This window comes from Squalius cephalus (genome assembly GCF_949319135.1).
Source record: "Squalius cephalus genome assembly, chromosome: 19".
NCBI classification, from domain to species: Eukaryota; Metazoa; Chordata; class Actinopteri; order Cypriniformes; family Leuciscidae; genus Squalius; species Squalius cephalus.
In genome coordinates, this window is record NC_137140.1 from 27728828 (window position 1) to 27742681 (window position 13854).

General features: G+C 36.8%; 2 protein-coding genes across 2 annotated transcripts; both read right to left on the minus strand.

The window, feature by feature from the left end:
- Positions 1 to 537: 537 nt before the first annotated feature.
- tmem235b (transmembrane protein 235b) lies at positions 538 to 9045 on the minus strand. The gene is made up of 4 exons (XM_079850660.1): positions 8572 to 9045; positions 8248 to 8304; positions 7914 to 8051; positions 538 to 1883 (listed from the first exon to the last, which is right to left on the minus strand). The coding sequence occupies exons 1-4, from the start codon at positions 8741 to 8743 to the stop codon at positions 1648 to 1650; spliced, it is 603 nt and encodes a 200-aa protein (XP_079706786.1). The 5' UTR covers positions 8744 to 9045; the 3' UTR covers positions 538 to 1647.
- A 125-nt stretch (positions 9046 to 9170) lies between these two features.
- Positions 9171 to 13641, minus strand: birc5a (baculoviral IAP repeat containing 5a). Its single transcript, XM_079851045.1, has 4 exons — positions 13422 to 13641; positions 13208 to 13317; positions 12913 to 13030; positions 9171 to 9946 (listed from the first exon to the last, which is right to left on the minus strand). Exons 1-4 carry the CDS (start codon positions 13527 to 13529, stop codon positions 9854 to 9856), a joined length of 429 nt encoding a protein of 142 aa, XP_079707171.1. The 5' UTR covers positions 13530 to 13641; the 3' UTR covers positions 9171 to 9853.
- Positions 13642 to 13854: the final 213 nt, after the last annotated feature.

The window sequence follows — 13854 nt, forward strand, 5'->3', positions numbered from 1 at the left end:
CCTTTCAGACCAGCCTGAAATCTCTCCAATACTAATAAGGCATATGAACAATAATGAGTTTCAGTTTGGTAAGAAGCACCAAGACCAATATTTATAGCTTGAATCCAAAAGTCAGTCTAATCAAACACTTGTTCAATTTTCTTTCCACACCTGACAGTGAACTTGAATGATTCTGATTTCTTGCCTCCGCTGGAGCTTGTCACCCTGAGAGTGTTAAAGCAGACCCCTGACACATTACAATCTTTATGATTTATAATAAATTCAGAAAAAAGCCAAAAGCACCTTCATTTATTTGAGTCGCGACTGTGACTCACATTTGTTCTTCTGTTGTTGATTTGTTTAAAGCTGTTTCTATGTAATCAAAATTAGAGTGTACACAAAAAATTTGAAATATTACAGTTGTCCCTGATATATTATTATTATTTTTCTGCAAGTCAGATGTTTTCCCAGTCTTCTGATGCACCGTTATACAGTTTTGCAAAGCCAAAGTAAAAAGGGTCATATCCAGAATTTACAATATCCAAACAACCATTATCTACAAGACAATTCAGTTAGGCTTTAATCTTGACAGATATCAAAAAAGCATAATGTTTCTCACTGTTGCCATAAGCCAAAATCAGAATAATAGTCAACAGAGATTTTCATAAAGCACTATCTCTTTGAGACAGAAAGCTGTCTATACGACAAACAACAGCAGCTACTAATCAAGTTAAAGTGCAAAACAATCAAGAAACACAAATATAAATGAGAAAACATTGTTTACGATAACAGTATTTACAAGAACAACACCATTCACAAGACATTCAAAGTCCCAGGGATTGTGGAATGTCTCTATATTGGCACTGCATATTAAATTTGTTTAATTGCTAGAAATGTGAGGAGGGAAATAACTTTGATTATATTTGATCCATCTTAGCACAGTTTCTAAAAAGGACAGTCTGACCCATGTAAATAAATTACACATCAGATGCAAAGCTCACTATTATGAAATATGAAGCCATTTAAAACATCAAAGAAGATATAAAGCGAATCAAATAGCAGAAGTTAAATGGATATCTTTCAGAAAGGCCTTTTCATACACTACACATATTTAATGAACAATGCACTGCTGTAAATCATATACAGTTACGTCATGCTTCCTTTTACACGCTCCACTCATAATGTGAAATCAAGGATAATAACAGGAAGATAAAAGCAGCAAATACGAATACTGGAAAACAGGAGCCCAGCATAAAAGAGAATACATCAGAGAAGCAAACATGAAATTTACTAGCAATTACAGTAGCAGTTATCTACAAAAGATGTAAAAATTAAATTTACATAACAGACTTATGCAGATAGTTCCATTTTGCAAGGGCAATTTGGTTGTCTACACGACTGCTCAAAAGAAACGTTTCTCATGATTTTAAGTGTTTGAAATTAACAAATTGTTCTTATGTATGAATATCTTCACAACCCTTTTTTTTTATTTCAGTTTACTTCCATTTGTGTTAATTATGGTTTTAATGACTTAACTATTCTTCTAGAATGTGGAAAACCCATAATAGAAATAAATAGGTGTGTGCAAACTGTGTAGGTTCTGCATTTTTACCTGGACAAATACTGTCTCTTGCCTGAAATGGACATGTATTGTTCAACGAACCTGCTCTATATGGGAGCAACAGACTCTTCATACTGAGTTAAAGGCACCAGCCTGGCAGCCAGCAGTAGAAGAAGGCCAGTGATCACCTCCAGAAGAAAGGAGATCCAGGCCATGCCCATAGACCACCCGTATGATGTGTACACTTGAGCCATCTGCTCGCGGCCCATCCGCCTCTCAGTCTCTTCCAGAGCCTTCTGAGAGTACATGATGTACAAGCTCACCCCAGAGAGAGTGAGAAGACCTGAGAAAACACATGCACAAGCACGCATCAATGCACACACACAAACAAAACCAATTAAGCATCATTTTTTAGACAGCACCTTGTTGTTCTATCAGAGGTTGCAAGACATTCGTTTTGCTTTGTTGATGGATTTTTAAAAGACAGCAAACATTTAGCTGTGGGCTAAAAATGAATTTTAATCGACAACAATCAGCCTTGATTCAGCAGATCTAACGTTAAAATCCAGTTATTATTATGCTTCTTGGCAATTTCTTTAAATCAATGACAAGTAGTTGACAGAACATTTGTTGCGTGTGGGCTGGGGTGGTTTTATTATTGCCACATTTATCTATATTCAGTCATGAATAATACATTTAAAGACTCTGATGTGCTGGCATTTTGTATAACAACTTATTTTTGTGAAATATTTAGCTTGAAAAGTGAATTTGTGCTATCTTTCTTTTAAAAATTTGATATTTACAGAGCCCCTAAAAGAGCATGGTGATGGAAAAAAAATATGACATGTGAGTGAAAATTATAAGTCGATGCTTTTGCATTCTCCCGAAAATGTATTGCATTGTCCAGAGAAACTGTGTACTCGCAAAGAACTCAAAGGTTTCTCGGGGGAACGCAAATGCATTGAAATATGTGACCCTGGACCACAAAACCAGTCACAATTTTGAAATTGAGATTTATACATCATATGAAAGCTGAATAAATAAGCTTTCCATTAATGTATGGTTTGTTAGGATTGGACAATATTTGGCTATTTGAACATCTGGAATCTGAGGGTGCCAAAAAATCGAAACATTGAGAAAATCGCCTTTAAAGTTGTGCATTTATGTTCGCGATTGTGCTGCATTCACTCACAAAAATAAATGTTTTATATATTTACGGTAGGATATTCACAAAATATCTTCATGGAACATGATCTTTACTTAATATCCTCATGATTTTTGGCGTAAAAGAAAAATCTATAATTTTGTATTGTATATAAATCAAATCAATGTAAATCAATATATTGTTGCCTATTGTCACAAACCAGCCTGATCTCACGGCAATTCGTACGAATTCTACGAGGTGGCTAATTCGTACGAATTCATACGACCTCACTCGTACGAATTCGTAAGATTTTTGCTAAATCATACATATTTTACGAATTGGCCAATGACCTACCCCTGACCCTGCCCCTAAACCTACCCATCACGTGGGTTTAGACAAATCTTACAAATTCGTACGAGTGAGGTCGTACGAATTCGTATGAATTGGTTGTGAGCATTGCACAAATATACCTGTGCGACTTGTGACTGGTTTTGTGGTCCAGGGTCACATATGTTTTTTCCTCCCAGCTCTTTTTTGTTCCATCACCATGTCCCTTTAAGGACATTAAGGAATATTTTGCTATATTCATATATTTTTAAGTGTAGCTTACTTAGATAGAGTGGCCTCAATAAGTAATCAGACAATTAATTTACACTTAAAAATATATGAATGCAATGGCATTAGAAAAATTATGATAATTATTAGTTGAAACTATAAAACAATATATGGTTTACAAAATGAACACAAAAGTACTTGGTTGTCAAATGTTGATGTCCATAGTTTATGTTTAAAAAGAAATGTCTCTGAAAAGTCTAGTTCAATCATGACAACTCTTGGAATAGATTTAAACAGCAATTATTGATAAGCATGGGAGTTATCTTGGCGGATCTGATATGCTGCTATGAAAGCTTTTACTTCAGTTTTAAATGACTGTAACATATTTTCGCCTGTGCTAAATGATCTGGATCCAGTGATCTTATTCCCACTCGCATAATGTTTGCATTATGTAAGTGATTTAGTTTGATAAACCCATATTTTAAGCTGCCAAAAACTATTTGTCTTTTTTTCTGTGATCAACTGAACCAGAACTTAACACGAAAACATTCTCCTCCCAGAGAAACACTGCTCTTACTGTAAGCACAGAGCCATAAACACACGACTATAGTCTACAGCATCCGCTCTCTCAGAATTATGAAAAGCATCAGCGATGTAAATAGGGAGGAAGTCAAACTAGCTTCCTGTGGCACCCTGGTGCGCCTGATGATTCCAAGGCGTGAGCCATTATTACCAAATCTTCATTAAAACAGAATGTGCTGATGTGGATACACAGCAGCAAAAATCACATCTAATTAAACACCGACAAAATGAGAATGGATTTCCACCAGCCATAATATGCACATAAAATTAAGAGCCAATAAACAGAGATTTTCTAATTAGCATGGCTAAGAGTCTAGACAGGAACAGACTGACTTGTTTTTGATCTTACATTTGCCGGTTCATTTAGAACAAACAGTCTGTACTCTCCAGAAACTACTGATTATTTTTATATAGCACTGTGTCTGTCACAAGTCACAGCCTGGTGAATAGATGCACTGATTTTTCATCTTATGAGCGGAAGACCATTGACACCATGTGAAATTCTCTGATGTAATAATATAACAAAATAAGTAAGAAACAAGAACAATGCCACGATTTTACCCTCTCATTTACATTCCAGGCTTCACCGTGTTAAACTCTTGCCATGCGCTCTTTATTACCACACTGGTAAATACTGGGAATCATTGGCTGGCTCCTTTAAGGAAACCTTTATTCAAGTCATATGCCTTCATGCTACATAGTTAGAGGACAGGCTGTGAGATGCTGTTTGGTGTCGCAGTAAAGAGCAAACCAGCTGTGTCTGTGTGTGCATGTACGAAGATCAAAGCTAAATTCTTCTGCCTGTGATACTTAAGTTGCTTTGGGATTTCTTGCAGGGGTCTCAGGAAATGAGCTCTGGTTGCACTCAGCATTATTGTTATTCTGTTTTATTTTCTTCTTCTTATACATGTGTTTACTGTCTGAAGAACAAAAGCAATACTATGATGTGTGGATAGCGAGACTGATGCATGGTTAGAATAACTGGTGGCTGTATTATCCTTCACATAAATCTACCCAGATCTTTTTTGGTTTCACCTTTCCCTTTCACCTCAAGATTGCCGATTTCAATCACAGCTGGGGGGACATTCTCTATTATCCTATCAATTACATGAGAGGAAAACGATGAAACGCAATAACTTCAGTCCCATAAGACTCTGACATAACAATTACTCTTGGTGAATTATGCCTTTAGCTTTCCAGTTTTTGAATGTCATTCAGAGAACTGCACAACCAAATGCGTGAACTTTGTTTACCTGTGTTGCACAACATCAGTCTTCAGAGAACATGCTAAAAGTTACTTAAATGTAAAATGTTTGATCTGTTTAACAAAAAGAACTCAAAGACTTCTCCTTTTGCTCACTTCTTCTTGCATGTATATAGCATGTTGTCAATGCATGACGTCACACTAATGACAAGCAGGCTGTTGTTGGGCTCATGAATGTTAATTAATGTTGTTTGCGTTCACCCAAAGAGATTTGCTGAAATTGGTGAGCACTAGTCAATTGGATTACCACCCATGCATTAGTCCCACCCACATAATTACACCAGTAGGTGGCAGCAAGTGTTTAAATGTATCCTTTAATTATGATTTAACTCTTTCCCCGTCATTAAGAGAAATTTCCCGCTTTTCGTGTTTTCACTGTTATACGGTACACTCTCAGAAAAAAAGGTACAAAAGCTGTCACTGTGGCGGTACCTTTTCAAAAGGTACACCTTTGTACCTAAAGAGTGCATTTAAGTCCCTCAAAGGTACATATCGGTACCAAACGTGTACATATTGGTACCAAACATGTACATATTAGTACCTAAATGGTACATATTAGAACCCTTTTGAAGGGTACTGTCCCAGTGACAGCTTTTGTACCTTTTTTTCTGAGAGAGCATCTTCTGAAAGAGTATAATCTCCAATCAAAAGACATGTGAAGAAGAAGCAGAAACAAGCGATATCATACAGTATGTTAGCAGATGCATTATGTAAAATAACATCATCAACATTAAACATTAAACGGCATACAAATGAAAACTGCCTAATGTCACCGAATGGAATGTCGACCCAGGACGGGCTATAGGACTGTGCAAGCTTTAAGGGTGTTGATGGACTCGATCTACTTCCTCTATGTTTTGATCATCGTTCTGAATCCGATCCAGACGTGGTCTTTTGCTCAAAATGTTGCTTTTTTTAAAATGAAACTTACCCACATTCAAGGGTTGATAAAAAAGAATACAAAGCTAGAATACAACAGATTTTTTTTTTAAAGCAGAGGGTCTGTTCTTTCTTTTGATATATTGCATGTTCAGATATTCATACAACTAAATATTCTGGGGCCATGAAACTTTTGTAAAAAATAATATTTTAAAAAAGCTTTCCGGCTGGCAAATAAAAAAAAAAAGTTAATTTATGTGAAACACCCATATTATCTAAAGCTATTTTAACAGAAAAGCAGCTTTCAAAATGTAGTGGGGACAAGCCTGGTGTTCTGACAATTTGTCCAACCTGCAGTTAAAACAGAAATTTTTCAAGTTAAATGTGCAGTAAGCGATTTCTGAGAAACACAGTTGATATTTGAAATCAGCCCAAATAAACATTCAAACACCCTTCATTGCTCGGCCCCCAAAATACAAGAAGAGAGGATGTCTCTTTATCATAGCTGAAGCATGATAGGATGACAAGTGAGGATGATGAACGAAATACAAGGAAGAACAAAAGATAAACATACAGTACATTGGAGTATACAAGCAAGAGTGTGTTGTTAGTCGCCAGCAGCACACCAGGAGCCGGTACCATGAAGACGGTTAAGGTGGATAGCCAGGTATGTTTCAGTTTAGTTCGCGTCAACCCTGGGGTTTAGCAGCGTTCATCGGCATAGTAACTTACACTCCACGGCTAACCTGCGTAAGAGATCGCAAATCAGCTTTGAGCAAAGTTACAAATCTCTAATTCAGTAATGTTAGTCTTGCTCCAAATTAAAGGTCACTACATAGCAAAAGGTTTTTAAAGACAAAATTGGCTTTTAGCAATAATTATTTATTATAATTATTTTATTTTATTTATATCATTTTTATATATTAGCCTATATTAATTATCCATTACACATGAGAAATTTTAGTTTAAAAATTATTATTAAACATTTAGATTAAATGAACATAATCATATACAGATAATATGTAATATAAATAAGATTTGGAATCGGTAGATAAAGCTTTAAAAATGACTACATGTGAGCTTACATGTCCGAGTCTCTGTATACCTATACATATATTATCAACTATATAAACTAACCTCACAACTTTCACTTGCATTGATATAGCAAGATATTTTCCTCATGCTGTGTAAATGCATTTATTCATATTCTTAAATCTCTTAATCTTCGGCAGAAGAGAGAAATGAATCTCGCTGATTCTCTCGTGAGAAGTGAATCGCAGTTTCTCTCGGTTTTAAGACATGTGATTGGCTGTTCGATACTGATGTCACGCTTTCATGTGCATGCGCTCCATGAACTCAGGCTCAAAGCCTGATCTAAAAGAGGAGAAGTTGATGATCAGCGTCATGGTACCAACAAAGCCTGATTGAATTGGTTTGGTTTTGTCGACTTGTCGACTGTAACCCTGCGTTTGTTCAACAACCATCATGGTATAGGCCCCAGCTCCAGACAAACAATGACACTCAAAACTCCCCCATCATGAGTATATACCCCTCCTACTGCTGATTGGCTACAAGTGTGTTGTGGAGCTCTATCCGATCCACTTTCAACAGCGTTTCACAGAATTCACTTACTGTACCTTTAAAACATGGATAGCATGCTTTATGAGGCACAAAATCTGTCAAATGTAGTTGCACAGTGTGAAATGTGTTTTAAAAAAGTAGTCAGCACATCTTGCCAGGCATTCATGTGGTGTGATATGGTGAGGTAGAAGTGATAACCATGAGTTCTTCAATATTTCACATTAAAAACATTAGCTAAACATTCCTATACTATAACTTATGACACTGTGACTGCACTGTGTGTATTACTAGCACAGTGCCACGCCACCCTGGACACCTCTCCGGTTTGTTTACTGAGCGAACCATGGCATTCAGTGGGTCAGACTTACTGCAGAGGAGGAAATATGAAGTGGATCCGATCAGGAGTGTCCGGCTTCTGGCTAGGGAACTGACGAGACCGCAGATACCTCCAAACACCAGCATCACCAGACTCAGAGGCAGTAAGATGGCAATCACGTTATGCATGACTGAATTAAGTAAATTGTAGCTGTTATGTCATACAGAGAAATGGCTTATAAAAACACCAACTAACATCTTATGCATGGCTCAATGATACTGATAGCCTATAGCCTGATATTTCATGATGGAACATTCATTGCAGTACAATAAGCAGAGTTTAGAGGGAGTTATGGTCATTGTGTTTATGAAAAAGATAACACTTACTTTCCATCTGCCTTTCTGATTCTGAATATCCAGTGCCTTCTGTATGACTTTGGACATCTACAGTCAGAAACACAAAACAAATCACCAGGGTGCAGAAATTATTCTGTGGGTGCAATCTCTGTGAAATTATTTGTATGGCTACTTCTTCAGTTATGACAGAAAAGGTCCTGGAAATTCATTGGTCAAACGAACGGTCAGTGGACTACGCACCAGTAAAAGCCCAAGATGTTACAAATGCATCTATTCAAAAAATGAATCGGGCTACGATCAGAGTTCATTCAAAGCTTCTCATGGGTAAAGACATAATGAAAATGTTCACCATACCATCTGTAACTCCCCAAAGTCCAGAGTTACTGCGCGCCGGGTCAGTGTGGTTCGCGCGCTTGTCTTCAATGATGTACCAGTATTCAGTTCCAATGGCGAGCGCTAAACAGCTGAAACTAAGAATACCAGTTAAGCCCCCGCTGACGACCACGAAACCGAATGTAATTTTCATATCGTACAGTATATTTGCGATTCCGATTCAGGACAACACAGAAACTAAGCTGAAAACCATGCCATTTGCTTTGCCACGCGATCAGATGCTGAAGTGAAGGATCCCAGGAGCTGATGGAATAAATCACACGCGCTGGAATAAGTGATGTTGACTGTCCATTCAAGATGTCGACAACGTATGCTGACATGCAAGGTGTTAATAGTTGTGTGGAAAAAGAAAAGTTGTGTGGTTTTAAGAGAAAAGGTTGGTTGGACATTTATTCCTCAACGGTGTGTGCAGTCTGACTCCAACTAACACTGAGCGCAAGATTACGCATGACTGGTACAGAGGAAACATGACGTATAGTGCATAACCAACACCCTTCATGACATTATCCATCCATCTTTTTTGTAACCATAAATGAAAAATACGGATACATATAGTCTTTCCACACTTAATTTTAATGATAGTTCCAGTAATCAATGATTACTGGGTTGAGAATTTTTTTTTTTTTTTAAGATTAGTGTCACTAAAAGCAATTAGGACAAAAATAAAAGCACGGAAATCACCGAAAAGTGATTGCTCAACCAAAAAACAACAATAAAGCAAGAAGGCACCCCACTGCTCTATTAGTGCTTTATTAGCACTGAGGGCTTGTTAATAAATTTTGGAGCTGTGATGTGGCACTTTTTTCTTTTAAACTAAAAGCAATTTAGCCCATGTAATATTTCAGAGCAGAGCATTAAGGAGAAATACAAAGTAGTTACCATATTCTTAATATGGACTTTTCCATACCATAATATTTCCCAAAAGAATTCTGTTACAGCTACAATAACTTGCCATTTTTACTTCAGTTTTTATACTGACAGAACAGACAAAAAAATTGAAAGAATAAGACATGAGACTGAAAACATGTTCCAGAGCACGGGAGAGTCTTTTTATTAAGCTCATTTAAAATAAATACTATAAAAGTAGGAAGAATGTGTGTAATAAGATCAACTTCAACAAGAGACAGGATAAAGATTTCATCACAGGTAACATTTAAAAAGAGAATATACATTTTGTATGACATACAAAAGAAAGAAAAGAAATGGACCAAAATGGTGTCCGCGTAACCCTCACTGAACCTCTTCATTCCTCCCCCATTGCCGTGTGGATGATCTTGGTTCTCTTGAGTTTCACGGCCTCTTCAAATTTATCAATCGCGTGGCCACATGATTTTTTCTGAAAGTTTACAAAGCATGTTATTCATACAATTTATCATTCATACTCTTAGCATGTGAATGGAAAAAAATCTAATAATATTCAGCTATGGAATCTTGGAAGTTGCATTTCAGCTGCAAAAAACGACTTGTTGACATTTTTCCTTGTCACAAGAAAAATACAAATCAAATACAACAATCTAGGTTACTCTTACAGGGTTTCTGCACATTTTTTAAAGTCAAATTTAAGACTTTTTAAGACCTTTTTAAGACCCGAAGAAATCAAAATTAATACCATGCATTAGGGGGTGTGCAATATTGACAAAATATGTCTCGATCGATATTTTCAAAGTTTTGTTGGTAATAATTAGATAATATTTTACTGATTGTGTTTCTGTGCTTGGTGCCATGGCTGGTTTAGGCCTGTTGTTGACAGCTGACTGACGAAGATATTCATATTTTTGATATTCTATGCAGTGGTCAGTTCAAAAAATTATTAAGGGGTAATATTTGCCATCTTAAATTAATTTCCAGGGGCATTTTCACCTATATATTGACATTTGTAGATGTATGCATCACCTTTTATGTCAAATTCTAACATTCAAATTAAATTTTATTAGAATAATTACACAATACCACTGTTACTAGTAAAATTAAATCATTAAATCAAAATCCATCTTTGCAGTGCAGAGGTGACACGGTGGCGGCATCAGATCTGGCATTAATGTACACTGCATTTACAATTGCATAAATAAAGCTATGAGATTGTTAAATATGAACTGATTTCTAATTTTAACATTCTAATTAAAAAGTACTCTAAATATGAAACTAAAGCTGCCAGTAGGTGGCGGCAAGTCACTGTTTTTAATAAATGAGTTGAGGGAGTCATTCATTCAACCGATTCGTTCAAACGGCTGATTCATTCGGGAAGCAAGTGAATGTTCATTGAATCATTAAATTGATTCGTTCAAAACGCGGATTCCATTCAAAAACTCATCGCTATCTGTTGCATTGAGACTCTGCTATGGCTTCATTTTGAAATTCTCGTCAGCGAAATAAAGGGAAAACAAACAATATTGACAATACCGTTTATAAAATTTAACTCACAATGTTAATTTATTGTTAATTTAAAACGGAAGTCTTGCTGATGTGATATTGTAGGTCTATGATAACAACATAATATGATATAAATATGAGACAAAAACTAATTTGGGAACATAGCCTACCTATAACAGCACACATCACGCAGTGAAAGCACGACAGACAAAAGCGATGTCAGCTCACACAGTGCCTCGTACATCGTTAAAACAGTAGACAATACACATTGCACACCACTACGCACATAAAGACTGAACTTAGAACTGAACTGACATTTACCAACTCGCTTCTTCTCTCCTCCTGTTTCGCGCGTGTAGGAGACGGAACTTTTTTTTTTTTTTTTGTAGGAGACGGACGTAATGCTGCCGCGAAATGCGCGAATGACGCGAAATGTCACGTGAACAAGCAAATCCACAAAGACAGAATAAAGTACGCTAATTAGATGGTTCTAATTTAGAAAACATTTATATATATGTTTAAGTCAAATTGCCATCGAAAATTTAAGACCTTTCATAAGTAAAAATAAGACTTTTTAAGACTTTTAAAGGCCTTAAATTTTAAAAATCAAATTTAAGACGTTTTAAGACTTTTTAAGGATCCGCGGACACCCTGTCTTATCTAATTAAAATACATGTAGTGGCATTTAAAATAGCATGTCTAAAAGTTGTTTAATGTTCATTCATTGTTTACATGATCAAGGAAATCCCTAGAAATAATACATATTTTAAATAAAATAAATTAAATGTCCCGTAAGAGTGTTTATAAAACTAAAGTGCAGAATATACATAACTATTAACAAAAGGGATTTGAGACTTGACTTTATCTCCTGAACATATCTAATATTATTATACACATGCCCTACCTACCTAGCATAATGCATTACGGGTCACTACGGGCCACATTTTGCGTTCTATAACGGTCCGCCTGGAAACCGTCCAAAGCCCCCTCGTGGAAGAAGAACGCGTTGTGTTTACAACCGTGACAATGAGCTTACCAGGATCAACTAAACACTGGATTATCAAAAGTATGAGAAGTTCGCGGCTCCAGTGTTGGAGTAAACTTGCAAAACATTCTTGAATGAATAATTGATTACATGCACGCCGGTCTGTTATTGTGGGCACATCGACTTTACATTTTCACGCCTGCTAAACATGACGCTGAACAATACGAACTGAGAATGGTTGCTCTACATGACAGTCAAAAGTCCTCTTGGGCGGTCCTTGGCCAATGAAAACTGCGATAGAGTCCAGACCTTCTGCCGTCAGTCTGAAGGTCTGGTTACGTGAGACTAATGTAGTCCTAACCCAATGATAGGTGAATAACACGGATGTAGAAGCACCAAACCCTGGTTGTAAGCCTAAAATGCACATAAACGGTAAACTTGTCCCTCAAATCTGATTGGTTGATTGGAATGTTGTTTTAGAAACACGTTATACAGACTCAAGGGAAGTATTTGATTTTTTTGTTTCTCCACTACTATCACCTGATGGAGTTTTGGTTCCTTGCCACCGTCACCTTTGGCTTGCTCAGTTTGGGTTTAAAAGACAATTCAGTAATATTATAGATTTAATTGCTCTGGATAATGACACTAACTTTGCAACATCGACACCGTTATTGAGCTGAATTGAATAGACATGAGCTGAATAAAGACACTATTGGCTTCTGTAGAGATGCTTATAGCTGAATTGAACGCGTTTCATAAATTGATGAACCTTACAAAATTGACAATTATTGAACTGAACTGAAACAAACTAAATCGAGTTGAACAATGACGTTCTGTAGAGCTTCTTTACAGCTGAAATTGAATTGGTTTCATAAATTACACTTATAAAAGCGTAAAGCGCTATATAAATGAATGTGACGACGTTCTGTCAGTGAGCTCATACTTACAATGATAAACTTCTGTCTCTCTTTCTGAAGTTTCAGAAACTCCTCCACAGTCAGACTGTCCACTGCCTTCTTCAGCAAGATAAAATCACAGGAGGAAGAATGTGTTTTATGCTCTTTCCTGATAATACAAGAAACACACAGCACATAAGGAACAAAATGCGCATTAGGGGGGGCTGATGACATTTATTAAATCAAATAACCCTGACTTGAAATCCGGGTCTTATTGCATTACAGAGACAAAGCCTCCCTCAGATCTATAATGCAGTAGTGGAAAGTTTAAAAGACACGGACTCACTCAGGGTCATCCTCAGGTTCCCATCCTTCCAGCTCTTTCAGACAGAAGAAACACTGAGCTATATCTGGACTATTCTCCGACGGGGTGTGAATAAATCCAGCTTTGGCCATCTATAGAAGAAAAAGGCATGTATAAAGCGGAAAACATTGCATTTCTTTTTTGTAGCACCTACAAAACAAATTCCCGGGCTTGTTGGATCAAAGGGTTCACTCACATTTTCTGGAGTGCAAATGCAGCCCTCTTCAAACGGCCACCCAACGAATGTTTGAAGTCTGTTCTCATAAAAGTACATTTTGGTCTGGTCGTCACTACCAAGATCCATTTTCTTGAAGATGGAGAGTGATATTAAAAGTAAAAAGAAAAAGGAACGAGATACTACAGTGGCTCTCTTGTTATGATCGCTTCTTCCGGTTAAAGTTTAAAATTTAGAGCGCGAGTTTTGATTGGCTACAGGGCGTCACACTTCCACGCATGCGCAGATCGGTGTCTAGCTCTTAAGTGTTGCACTTTTGTTAATCTCACAAGAGGCAGTTCTCATGTTTTTTTGTAGTGCATGATCACTGCTCACATTACTGAATGGAATTTATGATTAGGATGTATCTATGTGGGCCTACAGTTTTTATCTGTGTACAGATACTCAGAGAAAA

Excerpts from the sequence above, each read along its gene's own strand:
- tmem235b (XM_079850660.1), bottom strand. The coding sequence starts at position 8,743 with ATGAAAATTACATTCGGTTTCGTGGTCGTCAGCGGGGGCTTAACTGGT. Across the intron at positions 8,305-8,571 it reads ACTTTGGGGAGTTACAGATG|ATGTCCAAAGTCATACAGAA; the intron begins GTATGGTGAACA and ends TTCTGACTGTAG. Across the intron at positions 1,884-7,913 it reads TTCATATTTCCTCCTCTGCA|GTCTTCTCACTCTCTCTGGG; the intron begins GTAAGTCTGACC and ends GTGTTTTCTCAG.
- birc5a (XM_079851045.1), bottom strand. The coding sequence starts at position 13,529 with ATGGATCTTGGTAGTGACGACCAGACCAAAATGTACTTTTATGAGAAC. Across the intron at positions 13,031-13,207 it reads GAACCTGAGGATGACCCTGA|GAAAGAGCATAAAACACATT; the intron begins GTGAGTCCGTGT and ends TTGTATTATCAG. Across the intron at positions 9,947-12,912 it reads AGAGACAGAAGTTTATCATT|AAAAAATCATGTGGCCACGC; the intron begins GTAAGTATGAGC and ends GTAAACTTTCAG.